We start from the raw sequence: 19,972 nt of genomic DNA on the forward strand, positions 1-19,972 counted from the left end.
GAGCTTGGTCCCCTCCACTTGACACCCACCCCTCAGATATTGAGAGACATTGATCAGATCAAGACTAAATAGCCCCAGGGATCTCAATCTCTCTTCATAGGGGAGATGCTCAAGTAACCTCTGCTCTAGGGCTCAGGCCAAGGAAGTGCTGAGAATCCTCATCTCTCATTAAATGAAAGTGACAGGAAAATGTTTCCATGTTGAAGGACAAAGCAGACCTCGCCAAAGCCTGGCAGAGGAGCAGAGGTGGTGTGCTTGTGAGCAGTCAGAGCTTTTGCCAGAGCTGTGTTGTAAGAGCAGGGCCATCTTCACCTCTGTGAACCAGCAGGTCAGAAATGAGGGCAGAGAGGACAAATGAGCCACCCTCTGCTGTGTTTGAAACTTGGAAAGTGTAATGGTCAGAAATCTGCTCACTGTGGATGTGCAGTTTAATGAGGGATGCTTCACTCCACCTGCTCTTCTTGCCTTCTGACTGGCACCTTCCTGGCCCTGGTGAAAATGCTGCTCCTGCTCTCTTTCAGCTGAGAGCTTGGAATTGCCTAAATGAGGCTTATGGCAACATTTCAAGTGAGGCAACTCATTTTATTGCCAGGAATAAGCTGCTAGAGAAGCTGGATTTTTAGTACAAATGTAGGCCACTATGAGAGTCAGAGATATTTTTGAGAAGCAACATCTTGTCTTATTTTCCTAAGATATAAAATCTATATATACATTGGGATTCAGCTTTCTATATATGTCCAGATTTTGTGTTCTTGCCTGGTTTATGATTCACTTTCATCAGCTGCTAATTCTCTCTTTCCCTGCAGGCTACTTTATCCGTTCTGAAAGCAGACTGGTTTTGCCCCACATATTCTATATAGCAGGAACTACTTCACACTGCAGGCTTAAGGAACTTCACATTCAATTTTCCACCTTGAATACCTCCAACATTTTTACCTTTCTGTATGGGACTTTCTGAGACTGCAGGGCAGTGCTGTACCTGGCACTCTTCGTGCCAGTAGCATAGAGCATGCTGGAGAGCTCATTTTTGTGCCACAAAATGGAAATTAAATGCATGTTAAAAGTCTGTTTCAGCAGGGAGGAAGAACTGGTTGACATTTCAAGATATTTTGAGCATATATGACAACCCCAGCGAGGCCTGGGTCTTATTGTGGAGATAGGTTTCTCTGAGACAGAAACATCAGGCTACCTTTCTAATTTTAAAAATGCTCTTAGCTGGTGGCTGTGGTGGGAACTCACATTTTTCAGTTGAGCAAATAGTGTAAGCTTCTTGTTCTCTACCTTGCAGATTAGGGACTAAGCAATATACCAACAGCACTCATAGGTGCTAAATCAACTTGACATGACCTTTCATCTGTTCCAAAACATCCCCCATCCTTAGGGGCCCCAGCTGTGCACACAGAAACAGCAGAAAGCCCCTGGAGTAACTGCTCTTGCTGTGCTGGTTATCCATTTCCTCTCACAACGCTCCTGACTTTCAGAGTACCTTTGATGGTACTTTCAAACAACATTCACCCTACAGTCACCACTCACATCCCTCAGTGAGGTGTTGTACCAGAGCCATTCTTTTCTCATCATGTTGTTATTTTTCTTTCCCCGCAGCTGATGCACCTGGATTCCCATTAAATTACACCAGAAATTGATTTGATCTCCTGTAGCTTGTTTTCAAGCCACTCACCGTTTAGGCAGGGCTAGAAGAATATTTCCATGCTGTTTCCAAAAGACATTTTACTGATTTTGCCTTTTCTCTTTAAAAAGAAGTCAAATAACATTAAAAAAAAGGATGATGCTTCTGACCTGAGCTGGGTTAACAATGCAGCAATGGGCAATGCATCCAAAGCAGCAGTTCTCTGCTTAGCTGCTTCAGGGACAGCTGTAATAGCTGTGCCTTCAGAGCAGTCCTTGCAGTTGTTAAGAAATACCATCTTCATTAAGGACTGTGGATCTCTTCACCTCCTGCATATAAAATTATGGGTTATCAGCTAGAGAGGACAACCTCCGAACAGCCTAGAAAGTGTTTCCAAGACAGCATGACACTGCTAGCAAAGGGCTGGCTCTGGTATTTATTTCTCCTGCTCATGCAGAGCATGGAGAATTGTCCCAGAGGTGCTGAGGTTCGGACTCACCTCCCACTGGACACAGCAGAAACATTTTGGTCTGCCATGGTCTCACCCTTTACAGACAATCCTGAATCACCTGAGTTGTCACTTGGATAAATGATGCATCTGGCTGCAGCAGGCAGTGGCACAAATCCAACACTTCAGCTTCACACAAGTGTAGAAGAGACATCAGCACCTCCCACTCTTCTTCATTTCAGGGTACCAGTGGGGTTTGGATTCCCACTGATCCCTGCTCAGAAATAAACAGGGCTAAGGTTTTTGGGGGGATTGGGCAAAGTCTGCTACAAATCTGCCAATTTCTTCTCTCCATCTAAAGCACCCTAAGAGAGCTGCCCACTCCCAGCATCTTCTTGTTGTCATCATGGGTGCAGGTGCTCTGTGTGGGGCACAGTTCTGTGCAGACTGATTGCACTGCTGGCCTTCAAAGACAGCTTTCAGTCCCGTCTGTAAGATGAGTGGTACTCAGATACCAAAGTGGTTTGATTGCCAGCAGCCACAGCTCTGCCCATCCTATGTGCTGTACCCCTTGCTTCCCTCTCTCTGCTGCTCCTGTGGCCTCCTGTCCTACATCACCTCCACTGAATGGGTGACGTGGTGGGGTCATGAGACAGCAGAACCAGTGGTTGGAGTTCCTGACTTGGGAGTGTCAACTGCAGCACCTCTCAGTGGGAATTGTCCTTTTCAATTATTATGTAACTTTTTAAATGGTTCTGTCCCATCCTAGGAAATGCTCTGACCATTGACAACTTAGCATAGCCCCTTTAATTACCAGCCAGTTAATTACTAAGGAAATTCTAATTTATTCCTACTCCAGATCATGGGCTGGCAGCTCCAGATGTTAAGTTTTTCTTGCAGAGTGCCTTGCCTGGTTTAATTTAGGGATCTGGACCAAACATCAGAGACCAGCTTTCCAAAGTTTAGATTCCACCCTTTTTAAGCACAGCCAGGGGTGTTAGGGATACTCTCCCCTCGCTTGGGTCAGTAACAGGGAGCTTTAAACTTGAAGCTGGCAGTCTTGTGGTATTTTGGCAAAGAAAGACCATGCAGCTCCTGCTGCTTGCTGTGATGAGGGAGCACAGCAGCTGTTTGGATCTGCAGCATGGTGCTCCTTCAGCCCTGAGCTGCTTCATTCCCATTAACAAAGACAGAAGCTGGAAGACAGCTCAGAAATGCAGCAGTAATCACCTCTATGATTGTTTGTTCTAGAACAGTCCAGCATCTGCCTACAGAACTAAATACTGGGCAAACAGAGAAGACCTCTTCCTACTTCAGCTGCAAGGCAGGACCAAGCCATCATGTTTTTTTCAGTACCTGAAGTGCTGTGAGATGTATAAAGATGGTGTCAGTTGAATACATCAATGTTAACCACATTTAAAAGGCTTTACACTTAAACACACTCAGAATAAATTTACATCAGTTGTTGCAATGCAGAGCTACTGAATTGTTGGCCCTAAAGCTTCAATTCCCTATTTATCCAAACAATTACAGATTTGGGGGTTGTTGAAACATCTGAGTGTCAACAAGAGTTAGAATTACACCAACTAGGAGAAAGAGGTTTATTTATCAAACCTAATGCATTGCTTTCAGCCACATCACATCCATCCTTTTGCTCTGCTCTGGTGAGACCAGTGTGTGGCAAACAGATACAACTTATCTACAGACTGAAACAAGGCCTGCATGTAAAAAAGCCTCTCAAGCTTTTGGATATGGTTGCTAAGAAAAATGGTAACTCTGCTTAATCCTTCTCCAAATAATCTCTGACCTCCCTAATCTCTGGGCTCCAACACCTGTTTGCATGTGCGCCGAGAGATCAAAAAGCCACCTCTTGCTGCTAAGTCTGCCTGCCCCATGGTGCTGTAATAAAAATGAAATAGCAATTGATGCATCACACTAAAGGCTCAGTGTCAGATAAATCAAATCAAAGCTTTCGTCTCCCTCTTTGATGTATTGCCTGTGAGGTTTCCCTGAACAGTAACCACACAAGCCCAGGAGGAGGGCAAAGCAACAGAAAGATCTAGGGAGGGGAAAAAGCAGGGTTGCAAATATCTGAGGGCCGTCTTCTCATGCACTGGTCCCTTCAGTGACACCAAGGGAGTGGAAGGATGAGTAGGAGGTAGAGGGGGTGTCTGGGTGGGTGTCTGTGCACACCTATGTACAGCTAAAGAACTATTACACTGCTCAGCAACCTGAGGGGAGAACCACCACTAGGAGGGCTCTGTTTCTCTCTTGGGACTTGTCTAGGGAAAGATTCATGGAATGGTTTAGGTTGGAAGGGACCTTGAAAGACTGAATGCATTCACTTTTCCTAGTTAAGCCTATGGCTGATCTCACTACACCAGAAAAATCTAAGAAAATTTCTGAGAAAACCTAGGAAAACCTAGGAAAAGCATCTAAGCCTGCTCATGTCTACTGGTACCTCCAAGTAAAGGCTTTCTATGAAGACTGCTAGTGTCTTAGGATGGTGCTCAGCTTTCTCAGGATTAGGCCTTTAGCAACTTCAGACTGCAGAGAGAGGGACTTCCACAAAGCATGGAGGATTCCTGTCCTTACACTGATCTCTTGAGATCCTCAGACTTGTAGAGCTGGCAGAAATCTCTTGAGCTGGGAAAAAAAAAAACCAAAACATTTCCAGAGCTGACTTGGAGAGATGTGGCTTTCTGCACTCACAGCTGGGCTCACAGTATCACAGGAAGGAGCTAAAAGCATGAGAGATGACTCCTGAAATGAACATGAATGGTTCCTGTTCACATAGTATCACTCCAGTTAGAATGAACAACAAGACAGCAATCATACATGAAAAAGTAGCTTTTATTACAAATGTTTAGTAACAGGTAAGGATTTTTCAATTTTTTTTCCATTTTTTTTTTACCTACTAAACCTAGACATACAAAACCAGAGCAAACAAGGAAATTGTTTAGCTATAATTTTACTGAAGGTTAACTTGTCAGTAGTTCCATCAGATTTCCTGCAAGGCTTGCTTTTAAAATGTCTTCCTTCTTGTACTGCTGGCTTTTCTTTACAGAGATGCTCATCCTCCAGTAGAGATTTGTAGTCAACAACATGGATGACTTGATTCATTTATATGACCAGAAGACAGAAAAGAAAGCATCTCTCTCCCTCTCTCAGTATAAAATGTATTTCTGTTATGTTGTGCTGGCACATAATTTAGAGCCAAATACCACTGGCTTCTGAAGCCAGAAACCAGCCCTGGCACTGACTGTAGCCAGAAGGACATTACTGAGTTAATATTAATTGTTGGAGGCATTCTTTCGTCACAAATGTTCTCGATCCCCCCCATTTACAGTGTATCAGAAGGCATTTTTCACTCAGTTTAAGCAGCTTGCTCAGCACAGGTCGCTCAGAGAAGTTGTGGGTGCCTCCTCCCTGGATGTTTTCAGTGCCAGGTTGGATGGGAGCAACCAGGTCTAGTGGCAGGTGTCCATGGTAGGCTGTTGGAACTAGATGATCTTTCAGTTCCCTTCCAATCCAAATCATTCTGGGATTCTATGATTTTTTTTACTTTATTCCATGGCTTTCATATTTTTCTCCTGCATGTATAATCCACACCTGTGTGCATACATGTGCACAGAATGTGACTTGTTTCAATGCAGCATGTCCTTTGTCTTCTGATACCTTTCAGATTGCAACAGCTCTAGGCTAAAAAGGCCTTTTACTGGAGTCCCTCTGGAGAGGCAATTTCTGCTTAGCGCACTGCATTGCTGAAGTTTTCAGAATACACAGGACATGACATTTGTGAGCACTTTGTTACCTTGTCTGTTACACTGCAAATCAAAGGCTTGGTTTGGGTGGGAAAAGGTTGAGAAAGTAAAGGAAAAGAAAGCTGCAAATGATGCAAGCAGGAGTGTCTGGACAATGACACCTGGCTTAAAAGGCACACCAAGAAGAAGCGAGCTGGGTTCCTCTCCTGATGGTTTCAGTCTGGTTTATATTTATTTCTTCTATATAGAGATATGCTTACATGTGTGTGCACCCATACAGAAGTATCTGTATGCACACACACAGTGGAGTCCATGAATTCTAAATTAATTTTAAATAAATAACCCCATAGCAACAGGGGGAGGTTGATGTTGTTCTGCTGCTCCATGATGATCACAATCCAATGGCACAGTGCTAGCATTACACCATTTTTGCCTTGCCATCCCTTTGTTGTACAAATGTGAGGCATGAGAGTAGCAAGTGCATTTTATCTTGCCTAAAGCAATTTTTATAGATCTTCTGTGTTCTTGCTTTTTCATAAGGGATGCTCATTACTGTATGAGATATGAAGAGAGTGGAGGGTAAGGATATTCTAATAATCACAATGAGGATCTGTGTGACCCTGGGAGTTACATGTGGCAGTGTGGTGTGCAAGCCAATACCCCCACACAGAATGACAGTGACAGCAATGGCTGTGCACAGCTCAACCCCAAGCATGGGCCCAGCATGGCTGTAGGATGCTAAGCCTGCAAAAGCTTTTGGTTTTCTTCTGCACAAGCTTTATGATGCAATGCACCCCACTCTTCCATCTAATGGTCCACGTGTGCTGACAGTAAATGTTCAGAGGTATGAGATGATTGCTGACTTCCACAAAGCATTTAGCAAAAGATGCCTATACTGTAGTCACCTTAAAAGTGTAACAGGTGAAGGCTGAATGCAAAGATCTTCTCAGCTGTCATTTACATACAAGCATGGCTATCACAGTGAGGTTATTGAGACAAAAGGCAACCCCAGGAAAGAGATCAACAGAGAACACAGCAGATTGTTCACAAAGTGGATCACACTTTCTGCTAAGCCTGAAATAGTTCTTGCAATGTTATAAATTCTACCTACCAGACAGCCCACAATATAAACCAGACAGAAGAATTTGTCAGAAGATATCAAGAGCTTGGTCCTGCATTTCTGATTCCCCAAAAATCTACACTGGAAGACTACAGGAATTTTGAATGTTTAGCAACTGCAGGACAGAACACCGTCAGGCGACTGCCAAATGTTGCTTCTTTTCAGTACTTATTATCTAGAAGTATTAATTCTATTTTCTTTGGCTTTTAAATTACTATCCCTTCCTATCTATAACGTGAAAACAAACCAAACCTAAACCACTAATAACTCCCCTTTCCCCTCAAAACAGTGATGAAAATTTAAATGAACCAAAAAACCCCAAACCAACAAACATATCCAGGAAGTGTAGCTGCTACTTCATTACAAAACTAGGGTGCAATATAGAGGTTTATACTGGTCAGAATTGCAATAGCAATTGGAAACTTCCACTGAAGGAGTGACTGCAAGTATTGCTTCTCCTGAGCAACAGAAGAATCCAGACTGATTAGGCACTTGGTTTGTTTTGTTCAATGAGAGATCATTGGGTGTGTGTGAGAATGACAGAAAGGCTCTCTAGAAGGATGTCCTGCAGCATAACTGCATTGCTCAGCTACAGCCACAGCTTCTGCTTCAGCAGAGCAGGAAAACACCTGCTCAATACTTATTTGATGCTTAAATCCTAATGGCATGAATGGGCTGGGTACATGTTCAGGTGCTGTCCTGAACTGGGATGCTTGCTGAAACTGAAGTTTTAAAAGGTAGCACAGTGGTGAGCTTTTTTTTTTTTTTTTCCTTTTGCTCCAAGAATGACTTTCTCTCACCTGGGCTCTGCTCTCCACAGTATTACCTCAATACTTCCTCATAAAAAATAACCCCAAACAAACAGGCATAAAATAAATAGGATAACCAAAGATTACATAATAAATATGTTACTAAGTGGGAAGAAAATATATTGCAACATAAGGCCCTGTAGTGTTGCACAATCGAGAAACAGCTCCAGGTGCTCCCAAACACAACTCCTAATGTACAACACCAAGTTACCACTACCCACCTGAAAGAGATTGGGAAGTAACAGATTAAATCGTAGAATCTGTTACATTGGACATCTGAAAACACAGCCAGGTGGTACTGTGTGTCACTGCTCTTGCAGAACACTGGATGTATTCTCTTGCACTGCTCCAATTGTCATTGCTTGTGAAGGAAAAGTCAAAACATTGGGTTTTTGAAAACTCTCATAATGGAATTCCTTCAGACTTACAAAGTTCCCAGTGGCCACACTGACTCAGAGTACTGACTCTGAAAGCAAAAGGAGCTCAGAAATTTTGTTGCCTCCTTTTCTTTGCATCCATGGCATCTAGGATAGGTTGTCTCTTTGCAGTGTACCTCTGGCGAAGCTCCTCAATTTCTCGCTCCATCATAGGGTCCAAAGCCTTTAATCTCATCTGTAGTTCTTCTAAACTCAGATTCTTTAACTGCAACACAACCAACAACAGAAAACAAAACACAAAAAGGATGAAACACAACACAAATGAAAACCACCACCTTTCATAAGTCTTTAACTCACAGTTAGAATCAGAGAGTCATAGAAGAGTTTCAGTTGGAAGAGACCTTTAAGATCATCCAGTCCAACCTTCCACCTAAGACCACCATGGCCATTAAACCACATCCTGAAGTGAACAGCCATTGCCAAAGGTGAAACTCTTAACTTCCTGGCAGTTCCTGGATCCTTGTGAAAGATTCCAAAATGTTTTTTCCCTTGAAATCAGCAGCTGGAGGCAAGTTTTGTAGGTGGAGCATACTGTTCAAGGCCATGTTGGATAAGGCCTGGAGTACCTAGCTGAGAGGTGACCCTGCCCATGGTGGGGAGGCTGGAGAAGATGAGCTGTGAGGTCCCTTCCAACCTGAGCCATTCTAGGATTAAGTCTTTTCTTCTTTTGTTTTTTAAAAATAGTAAGCTGAAATCAAACTCACATTGTAAATTAATTATTTTTAAATTAATTAATTAAATTTTAAATTAATATATGTCACCCATGAAGACACTGATGTTCTTTGCTGGTTCTTAGAGGCCCAGGAGATTACAGCTGCAGTGTTCTTACACACTTGGAGGCCATGTGTACACACATACAACTGTTTATGTGACCAAAAGCCAGGAAGTAATCAGACAGCATTATCAAAACAAACACAGAGCACATTTCATTCAAAAAAAAAAAAAACCAACAAGCCAAACACTTTTCAAACCTTACAAACAGGCTGCAAATAAACACAGGGCTGCAGTTTAACTGGCACTGAAATAAAGCATGCCAAAGGATGCACAATGAGAGTCATGTAGGTAAATTATTTTGCTTAATCAAATACTTACTGAACTGCAGCCTCTCAGGGAGGCCTGAAAATCAGCTGCTGTAGGGAACAGCAGGGCAGGCATTCAGAGGTACTTTGTGATAAGAAAGACAAGGCACCTATTTGCCTCAACAGATTGCTGCCAGAAGCAGTCAAAGCAAATTGCTAAGTGTGTTTGAATGATCCATGAAATGATTTCCTGAACTCATGGCAGGAAGCTACCTTTGAGCAAGGGTTTTTCTTTACATAAAACCATTTTCTCACAATGCTCAACAGTTCCATAGATTTCATCCATTACAAATGACAGATGATATAAGAAGGAACTCATTTAATTGGCTCCCTGGATGCTGCAAATAAAAGGTTTGAGTCTTGTCAGGTGTTGGAGCACATTAAAATCATAGAATCATGGAATCATTCAGGTTGGAAAAGATCCTGAGATCATCAGGTCCAACCATTAACCCTACTCTACCAAGTTCACCACTAAACCCTGTTGCTAAGTGCCACATCTAAATGACCTTTAAACACCTCCAGGGATGGTGACTCCACCACCTCCCTGGGCAGCCTCTTCCAATGCCTGACCACTCCTGCAAGGAAAAATTTTTTCCTAACATCCAGCCTAAACCTCCCCTGGTGCAGCTGGAGGCCATTCTCCCTTCTTATTGCTAATTACCTGTGAGAAGAGAAGTGGTCAACAGAAGTGGTCCCAGCACTGTGCCATGAGGAGCACCACCTGTGACCAGCTGCCAGCTGGATTGAACTCCACTGCCCAGCACTCTTGGGGCTCAGGCAGTGTTTGACCCAGCACTGCCTGTGCTCAGCCAAGCCACGAGCAGCAGTTTTGTCCAGAGAATTCCATGGGAAACGGTGTCAAAGGGAAACTGCCATAAATCTACTTCTCACATATGCTCCCCTTGGCTCTCCCATATATTTTTCTGCTGATGAAGTTTGGTGCCTCTCTGCATTTCTATTGTCAGCATTGCCTACGTGCCAATTACTCCTCACTGAGCATGACAAATAGCAGCAAATTTCAAATAGCACAAATAATTTCATCCTAGGGAAGGGGTAAGAGGTATTTTGTTTGCAAATATTCTGACACCACAAACAAGCACACCACCTAGCTCGAGGGGGTGGGGGGAAGAAAACCTTTTCTGAATCCACCTACTACTGAGTCAGTACTTTGTTCAGGAATCTAGGGCAGCCTTCCATCCAGACAGTCTCATTTCTTTTCCCTGAGAATGAAATGCTGCTTTTGATCTTTATTTTTATCAGCATCTGAGGCACAGAAATTAGCAACACACGTTGCTACACACAGCGCAAAGCCCAGTGTTGTGACTCCTACTAATAGGCTACATTGTACCTAGTAAATAGGTAACTTCAAGTTGCCTTAAAGAGGGTGTGCAGCTCAGAAATTCAGAGAGGAGCATCAGGGAAAATATGCACATTTTCATACAACCTCATTTCAACTAGAAGGTTCCTAGTGAGGATGAGAATTAAACCCCAGGTGCCAAAATATCCTCCAGGACCAAAGATCCTTAGACCTGCATGAGCTTCAGAGACCTCTCATCAGCAGTCTCTCTCTCTCCCTTGGACAGTAGGAGGAAGAACGAGTTGCCTCCCAAAGAATTCAATATCCACGGGTTTACTGTATTCCTCCCAAGTGAAATACACAAGAAAGGATGAGGAAAAGGAATCAAAATTCCTCAGTCACCAGAACTTTTGCAGCGAAACCTGTTTCCATTTTCAGAGAAAGAAGATTAAAACCCTACCATTTTCTTTCATTTTCATTCCACTGGCAAATGTAACCAGCACATGACAGACACCCTTCAGTGAAGATGCTCTTTTGCAGCAGTGCAATGTCAGAGAGGTTTGCAGTATATGAACAGATGACAGTGCCAACTCCCCTGGTTAACTGATCCAACCACAGCATGGATGAGAGAAGCAATAAACTATGGTGTTTAGCAAGTGTGACAGGAGAAACGTACCTGAGGCTTCATGGGCAAGCAAAGGGACAAGGAAGCCACTGGGAGTAATCCTGTGTGCTTTGTGAGCACTGCCACTGATGAACTCTCCTGCCAGCTCTGGGCCAGCCCAGGCAGCCATTTATTCCCTCTCAGCCACCACTGTAGACATCAGGTTTAGACTGCCCAGAACAGACTCCAACTGATGCAAACACATAATCGTTCTGCACTGAGAAACTTTTCCTTTTAATAAATTGTCAGAGAAGAATGTGATGGGTGAGCTTTTATTTACATTTCACATCAAGAAGCAGAGCCAGCAAACAGAATTAAATATTCTTTATAGATCACAGACAGCTGGGATGGAAAATAAAATAGAAAGAGAATTAATTTTTGAAGGCTGAGAATGAGAATCTTTCCGAACTATCTCAGCCATATCACCCAGGGGACACAGGGAGCCACAGGACTCAGTATACAGGGTGAATGGACGCTGCTTGGGACATTCAGGCACAAATCCAGGTGGGATGCAGAGTGGTTTGAGAGTAGCTCTGAAGAAAGAGACTTAGGTGTGCTGGCTGGTTATTTTTTAATGCCATGACTGAATGCCATGCAACAGTATGTGCTATTCAGACAGGGGGTGCATCTGGTTTGCACACACGTGCAGTCTTTCAGAGTGGCTATGCAAACTTACTTTGTTGGCAGGAAAATTAGATGTGTACAGGAAAAAAAACTTTTCTCCTGAAAGGTCTATTTGTTAATCTCATCACTAAAGAAATTACAATACTTAAAAGAAGTGAGGAAGAGGAAAACAAAAGCAAAGCTGCCTCCAGAGCCAGGTAACACAGAACAATTTTTTCTACAAGCTGGTGGATTCTCAAGACACAGTTGCTCTCAAGAAAGACCCACTGAAATCTGCTACAGCAAAGGACTTTGCCTACAAAAAGGCCAGCTAACAGTCATCCCTCTGGGGCAGGCTCCCAGTGCTATAAGCTGAATGCCAGAAGCTCCTGCTCCACCTTCTCCTCTCCCTGATGCAGGGGAAATCGTGGTGGAAGAAAGGTACCCATGCAGAAAGAAGCTCCATCAGCCTAAGCTTCCAGTGACAGAAGATGCTTTTAGCAACACCAACTTAAGCTGAGACAACCAGCAGATAATCAGAGCACAAATAACCTTTTAACTGAGCTATAGTTTTCAGCTACTCAAAAGCAGCAGAACAGATAAAGAATCATTAGCAAGCTTGCCTTAATGTGCCCATCCTCATTAGGCTGGGGTACAGTACAAATCCAGAAGCTGGGGCAGCTCTAGACATGAAGTGATCCACCAGTGCACAGAGCACAGGTCAGAGCTACAAATGCTGCAGAAAGAGGTGCACTCCCCTTGTGAGAAGGTGGCAGGAACCACTGCTGATCCATCTGGGGGGTTAAGAAGCAGCCATTGAGTTTTGCAGCTGAAGGAAAAATAACTGAGTGTTACCATGCAAGCTTGGGCAAAGGCAGCACAGTTTAGCATCACGCCAGAAGAATTTTTCCTGTGCAAAACCATTCTCACTCTGGTCAGTGCTGACTGCAGGTTAATTGTTTTTTTCACATGTTTTCAAACAGTGACACATGAGGAGTTCTTTCTTGATGCAGTCATCTCCCAGAACCAAACTTAAGCAAGGGAAGTGTAACCATTTTCCCTTTTTTCAGTCTTCGAGTATAACTTCTTGCATCCCAGCTGGATCAGCTTCATTTGGATCCCTATTTTCAGCAAACCGAGTAACAACTACTTGCAGTAATTCTGCCTGCAGGAGGACCCAGGTCACACCTTGCAGTTTTTGTTCACAACCCTCATCAAATCCTACTGACAAACATTCAGACCAATGTGGGCACTTGGGAGATACATCTGTGTTCTTCTCTAGAGAGCCAAGTGCTGTGGCAAAAAGCTGAGAGGGAAGGAGATAAAGCAGAACCAAAAAATGATATCCCAGGAAGTCATCGAGGCAAAGGGTGCAGTGCAGATCTTGACTCCTGCCTTCCACCTGTGTCCAGCACAGGAGTCGGAGGGAAAGACAAGGCAAAGGGTACAGTGCAAATCCTGACTCCTGCCTTCCACCTGTGTCCAGCACAGGAGTCAGAGGGAAAGCCAAGGCAAAGGGTGCAGTGCAAATCCTGACTCCTGCCTTCCACCCGTGTCCAGCACAGCAGCCAGAAGCAAGGACAAGGCAAAGGGTGCAGTGCAAATCCTGACTACTACCTTCCACCTGTGTCCAGTACAGCAGCCAGAAGGAAGGACATGTATCTGAGACATTCAGTGGTGCTTGCACTCCATGGACTAAGGCAAAGGGGTCTGGAGGAGAGTCTGGAACTCATTAGCCACTCTTGGCCAGCACATATCCATAGCCATCCAAAGCTTGCAGGGGCCAAAAGCCAAAGTTTTGGTGGATGTAGCACACTATAATCTCAATCCACCCTTGACAGCTAACAGAGGTAAATAAAGCTCTAGGCCTGTGATGTTTCCAATATGATAAAATTAGATGTCATTAGTAACTCTATAATGCATGAGTTACCACTGCAAAGCCCCAGACTATCAAACTAAGGTATGGAATACTGCCACTGAGCTGGTGCAAGGAAAACAAGTAAATACATTTTCAGGTTTTAAATTGTTAAGAAAATAGATATTCAGTCAAAAAATAATCTGTATCAAGTTTGTTGTGTTTACTTGAAAAAAACAAATTCTTCCTAGCAACTGCTTAAATGAATCTTGCAGATGCAGCATGCCTTATTAGAAGCCTTTGATTAAAAAAATATGGATTGTTAATGCTATATTCTGAGTCATCTATTTTCCCATCTGCTAGTAATTCCTACAATATGAACTATCAACAGAATGGCTAACAACAATCATTTTCTATGGCAATTGCAGAAGTGGGTTGCCTATAGCACTTTCTAAGATTTAACCAGTGCATGCCTTGGATTGGTTTGTGTTCTTAGTGGCCTCAAGGAAGAGAAACGTTTTTCTTTCCAGCTGTCCCCTCTGCTGAGCAGTTTTCTTTTCTCTAGCAGAATGAGCTTCACTGATGACTTGAAACTCTTTTTACTGGCATAGGAAGTTAGAGTTGAGTCAGGATCAGAAAGGTTCAAGGTGAGCCTTTCTGACCTTGAAGCAGAAGGTTTCAATTCAACATTAGGAGAAACTTCTTTACAGTGAGGGTGCCAGAGCCCTGGAACAGGCTGTCCAGGGAGGTTGTGGAGTCTCCTTCTCCGGGGATTTTCAAAACCCACCTGAATGCATTCCTGTGTGGACCACCCTGGGTGATCATGCTTTGGCAAGGGGGTTGGACTGGATGATCTCTGGAGGTCCCTTCCAACCTCTAACATTTTGTGATTAAATGATTCTAATTTTTCTCATCTACAAATTCACTCCCAAAAATCTGTGAATCCCACTTGGGTAGCAGCTGCCTCAGAGCTGTGTGCGAGGAAATGCTCCACAGCTCCTATTGTCTTCAGCTGCTCCTGTGCAGCAGCAGGGAGAACTGCCCTGTGTATGCCTGTGCAGGTAGTCCTGCTGCCCTTGTGTAAGCTGTGTCAGGTGAGGAGCTGTCTCAGGCAACCACATCAGAGCTCTGACTTGCTGCCATCCCCACCCCTGCTGTTGCTACAGCGAGCAAATCAGTCGTGGAAACAAGCTTGGACAGGGCATGGAGCAAAAGCATTCATTTCAGAATGCCTGGGGAGCTGAGTTTTTGTTGCAAAACACAGGAGTTACACAAATATAAAAAGGATCTAATTTCCTATCATCGTTTTTGACAATTTATGACAGAGAAGGCCCAACAACCTAACTTCCAAAAGCCAAAGTTCATTCCACATGACTGCAGTGGTCTCAAAGCTTTTTGGGGAGTAAAATAAGCACACAGGACTAAGAGAAAATTAAAGACAGACAACCTCATGTCATTTTTAAAAGTCTTTTTAGGGATAAACTTGTATATAAATATCCCATGATTAAAATTCTGCTTTCACTAGTAGAATTCTCTCTGTTGAGACATTAAAACTGTTTTAATTACTTTAACAACACAAAGCTAAAAATCTTAAGTCACCATCATCAAAGTTTTCAGCACTAGAAGGATTTTGTTAGCTGCATAAAAGTCACATTTCAACAGCAAACCACTAAGGGGAAAAGAAGTTTTCTGCAGCATTAGTGTACGCTATCATTTGCACACCTTTGCTGAATACCAGGCAGGGCTCTCTCCTTTGAGCACGTTAAGTACTGGCAGCCCTAAAATCCAAAAATCACGAGCTGGGTTCTTCACCTTATTGAAATTACCCTTAAAAATTAGATTCCTAAAATAAGTGAGCTTTAGGAGGAGGGAGATGTATTTTATTTTACCTTTTCATTTCTGAGTCACAAGGAGGCAGCTAGAGTGTAAACATTTCTACAATTAAAGAGGCTAAAAGGTTAAGGAAAATATAACCTAGCAGCCAAAAGGTTCACTGAGCAATTCTGACTGGAGGACCTGCAATTCAAGGCAAAGCACAAATCACTGCAAAACACAGTGGAAAATTAGCAATAATGCTAACAACTGCTGCCTGTCCCAATCTTACCCTGCTCCTGACCAAACCAGGCATGCAGTGTGTATTACTGTAGTGTGTATTAATGGCTTCTCACATCCTAAGCAGTTTAGATATAATTAATGTTGGCTTTTTTACCTACTGTAGCAGCTGAAGTTCATGTAGTTGTGAGGTATAGGATTTGCACCAAAATAAATAAGCCAGAAACATCTGAACACAGGAAAATAAACTGCAAGCAATGTATCTGGCAGCAGTAAATGTACATTAATAAGCACCTTTGAGATCAAATATCTAGCATCTGATAGATATTGAGTTTAATAAATAAATTTAAGTGGAAATAAGGAAATAAAATCCTACTCTTCCCTCTTCCGTATGTCATTTACAGAGTGTATTCTTACATTAAATTGAGTCTGCTGAAGCACAACACTTACTTTGCCATCACCTTCTTGTCAGAATTGCTTCACCCATCACAGATTTTTTTTAATTACTTTGAGAGTATTACAGGCAAAAATTCACACTTTGAAATGCCTTAGAGAAGATTTTAGTTGGTTTTTATATACTGTGATTTTCTATAGCAGGCATTTTTCTGTACCAGCTTCATGGTACAGTTTGCTCCCAAGAACACTATAAATGTTTACTGGCTGGAGCTCCCAACAAGGTAAATCATCTCAAGCTTAGGAAAAAAAACTCCATCTGGCTGCTCACCATGCTGTTTAAACTTGATTGCAAATAGACTCACAAAGTGCTGATAGCAAAGCAGCCACCACACCTGACCTAAAAATAGAAAAGATTTTTCCCCTGGCCCTCTCTCCAAAAAGCGTGAGAATTAAACACAACCAACCAAAAACCCACCAAACACCTTTTAAATACCCCCAAACAAAGATACAGAACACTAAAATAAAAAGGAATTCTTCACCTAGAGCTCTCAGTGTGCTAAGCAGCATCAAATAGTGAGCAATTTCTCTCTGCTAATCAGTAGCTCTCCAAGGCCAGTGTTTTTTAGCTGTCCTTCAGCAGCAGCTCTGTTACAGTGCCCTTGACTTCACCACATCATATTTCAGCAACCTGCAGCTATCATTCAGCTACAGAACCCCAAATGCTACCTTCAAACTCAAAAAGTGTTTTCAAATGAAGGCACTGCCTCCTTCCCATCTGATTCTTCCATGACAAGATCATTTCTAACATGTTCAGTGTTACATTTTTGTAATGGAAATGCTGGAATGAAGATAAAAATTTCTGGTATGAAAGCAATTTTTTAAAAAAATCAAAATAATTAAGTTAAGAGTCCCCCAAAACATTCTAAAGATAAAATAAATAATAAAAAAAATGCTCCCAATTTCACAGAAGTATTTTTAAAATGCAAATCTACATTGAAAAGGATTTAGTTTTGTTCTTTATCAGGAAGAAAATTCAGCTGAGTTTAAAACTGCCAGTTCAGAAAGGATCTATGAGAATAAAACAACATCTTTAATAAATGTGAAAAAGACAGCAATCCTGTTCTGGGGGTTATTTCATGCAGGAAGCATTCTGGCAGTTACAAACAAGGCAGGATGGCTTTCAGTCACTTTTGGTGCAAGATGGACAGGAAAAACCCTACAGTCCAGAAATTTAGAGCAATTTACAAGCAACATATGGCAGGTTTCTACATGACTAGGAAAAGGAAGAAAATACAACAAAGACAGTAAAAAACAGTATTACGTGAGACAGCAGCTGACAGAGGCCTGCAAAGTACAAGAAAGAGCAGAACCTGAATGCAGCAACTGAAGAAAGCCAGGGCTCAGCAGGGAGGTTTAACTGAACTGTTAGTCGCAGGAGGGAGGAGATCCCTGCCTCAGCAAAGCCTTTTGCCCTGGGAGAGGGCAGCTGCCGAGCCTGCCTGAGCTTAGGCACCAATACACAGCATGTGGATGCTGCGAGAAGCAATCTCCTAGCTGGAGGCTCCAAGCATCTTTGCTAGACAGCACCAAGTTTCATCTTCTGTGCAGCTTTAAAGCTCTGAGAGAATCACTGCTGGCTGTTACAGAATGCCTGAGTCTGTCTCTACTCACTCACATCTTTTTTCCTCTGGTCTGGTTTGATGTGGCTCAGTTTTCCTAAGCACTGACATACAGTGATTTGGGTTCCCCATAGCAGCAGCACAGCTCAGAGAGTCCCCAGTGAAGAGAAGGGCTCTGTCCCACTCCTGCTCCTCATCCCACAGCCCACTAGCCACAGGGGCTGGAGATCTCATTTCCTTAGGACCACTTTGATGTTATCAAAACTGATTCAAGTTGTTTGGAAACATTTTTTATTGTGCTCAAGAACTGAGCAGCCTCTTTTAAAATCTCTTTACGCTTTAAGCAGTAGTTTATAAACCTGACCTAATGCTGCCTTCTTATTAAGTCTTATTTATAAACCATGCCAGTCAGATACTGCAGAGCTTCCACTGGTTCATTAAAGTGGATTTAGTTTTCGTTTTGTCACAATGCATCAGCTTCACATTTGTGAAACACAGCTGAAACAAGCACCATCAAACAACCTTTAATCAGCCTGATGAAATCCACCTTGCAATGCCTCAGTCTAGTGGACAGCTACTGTCTTGCTTCTAATCCAGACTAAATTAGCCCTAAAATAAGAGAACAAAGACAGAAATGGATAACCTGTCAAAAGCACCACTTGCTTAGCAGCTTCTGAATAACATACAGAACCTTTTCCTTCACATGCATGTAGCAGGCTACTCTCACTACAAGTAATACACCAAGACATATCCCCAAAGTAGGAAAACATAGAACACGATAATAATCGATCATCACTGACATCAAAACACTTTACTCCAGAATCTCATGTACCCACACATGCCTAAAAGCAACATTAACTTACAAAATCAGCCCAAGAAATCCAGGCTACCCCAGCACTCAACACTTAACCATACCTTGTTCTGTGCTCTGAAACAATCCACCCTGTGACAAGTGTGATGCTGGTTCTCTATTAACTTAGAAACTCCATTTATTCATTGAACAAGGCTCAATGATTCAGTGGCACGTTCACTTAATGAGTCCACAACTGCCAAAATCGTCTGCCAAAGACATGTTTAATTATCAAGTGTTTTGTCTGTGACTCAAACATTCATGCAACCAGGCCAAATATTAGCATAGACCTTTTACCTTCACAGTAATACCGCTTAGGAAGGTCTACAGCATTTGATCTGTTTGCTTTGTCACAGAGTATAGAACATCACTGGCTTATTTAATTAGGGTTTTTTTTTTTCAGATGACAGCCTGCACACCTCACTGTGATTTACCACTCAATGCAAACAGGTGCTGTGCAAGCTTTTGTGCCAGCTCTGTTCATTAATCCCAGTCCCAATTTACAGTGCTCACTGTCGAACTCCCGCGTCTCTAGAGTAAATTCTGTCAGCCACATTTGGACTGTTTCCACTTTCCTTAGGGATGCTGGCATTAAACACCCATTCATGGAGTTGGTGTGTTGGCTTCTTGCAGTCCTCACTCATTTCAATCCCAAACCACCATGAGTATCTTCTCTTGCTTTGAACACAACCTTAGAGAATCATGGAATTGTTTTGGTTGGAAGAGACCTTTAACATCACCAAGTCCATTAACCTAACACTGCCAAGCCCCTCACTAAACCACGTCCCTAAGCATCACATCTACACAGTTTTTGAATGCCTCCAAGGATGGCCATTCCACCACCTCCCTGGGCAGCCTGTTCCAATGCTTCGCTACTCTTTCAGTGAAGAATTCTTTTCCTCATATCCATCCCTGGTGCATAAACATCCCTGGTGCACTTTGAGGCCACTTCCTCTCACCCTGTTGCTTGTTACCTGAGACAAGAGACCGGCCCCCCCTCACTACAACCTCCTTTCACACAGTTGCAGAGAGCAATAAGGTCTTCCTTGAGCCTCCTTTTCCCCAGGCAACATTTCATTCTGTTGCTTCTGCAATTAGTATCTCCAAACATCTTCCACTCTGGGAAGATCTTCTGTTCACACTTAGGCCACTGGTGGTTTGCATTACAGGGAGAACCCCAGTCATTATTAACTACCTGCCTGTTAACCTGGTTGATGACAATGTTGCCAGAATGCCAACCATACTTACCAGATCCTGGCCATTAGAATAACAACAGCAAAGGAGTAGTTCCAATAAATTAACAATTTCTCCTACCTCCACAAATGTGTTTCATTTATAGCCTCCCAAATAGC

The 19,972-nt window shown here is 42.8% G+C and overlaps 1 protein-coding gene across 2 annotated transcripts in view; it reads right to left on the bottom strand.

Annotated features, from left to right (window-relative positions):
• Window positions 1-8,251: 8,251 nt before the first annotated feature.
• The window catches only part of STK3 (serine/threonine kinase 3), an 89,804-nt gene continuing 78,083 nt past the window's right edge, over window positions 8,252-19,972 (bottom strand). For both annotated transcript variants that reach the window (XM_054385352.1, XM_054385351.1), the window contains one exon: window positions 8,252-8,410. In XM_054385352.1, coding sequence (XP_054241327.1) covers window positions 8,252-8,410 — 159 coding nt within the window. The remainder of the gene's footprint in view (window positions 8,411-19,972) is intronic.

Source organism: Indicator indicator, chromosome 12 (assembly GCF_027791375.1).
Source record: "Indicator indicator isolate 239-I01 chromosome 12, UM_Iind_1.1, whole genome shotgun sequence".
NCBI classification, from domain to species: Eukaryota; Metazoa; Chordata; class Aves; order Piciformes; family Indicatoridae; genus Indicator; species Indicator indicator.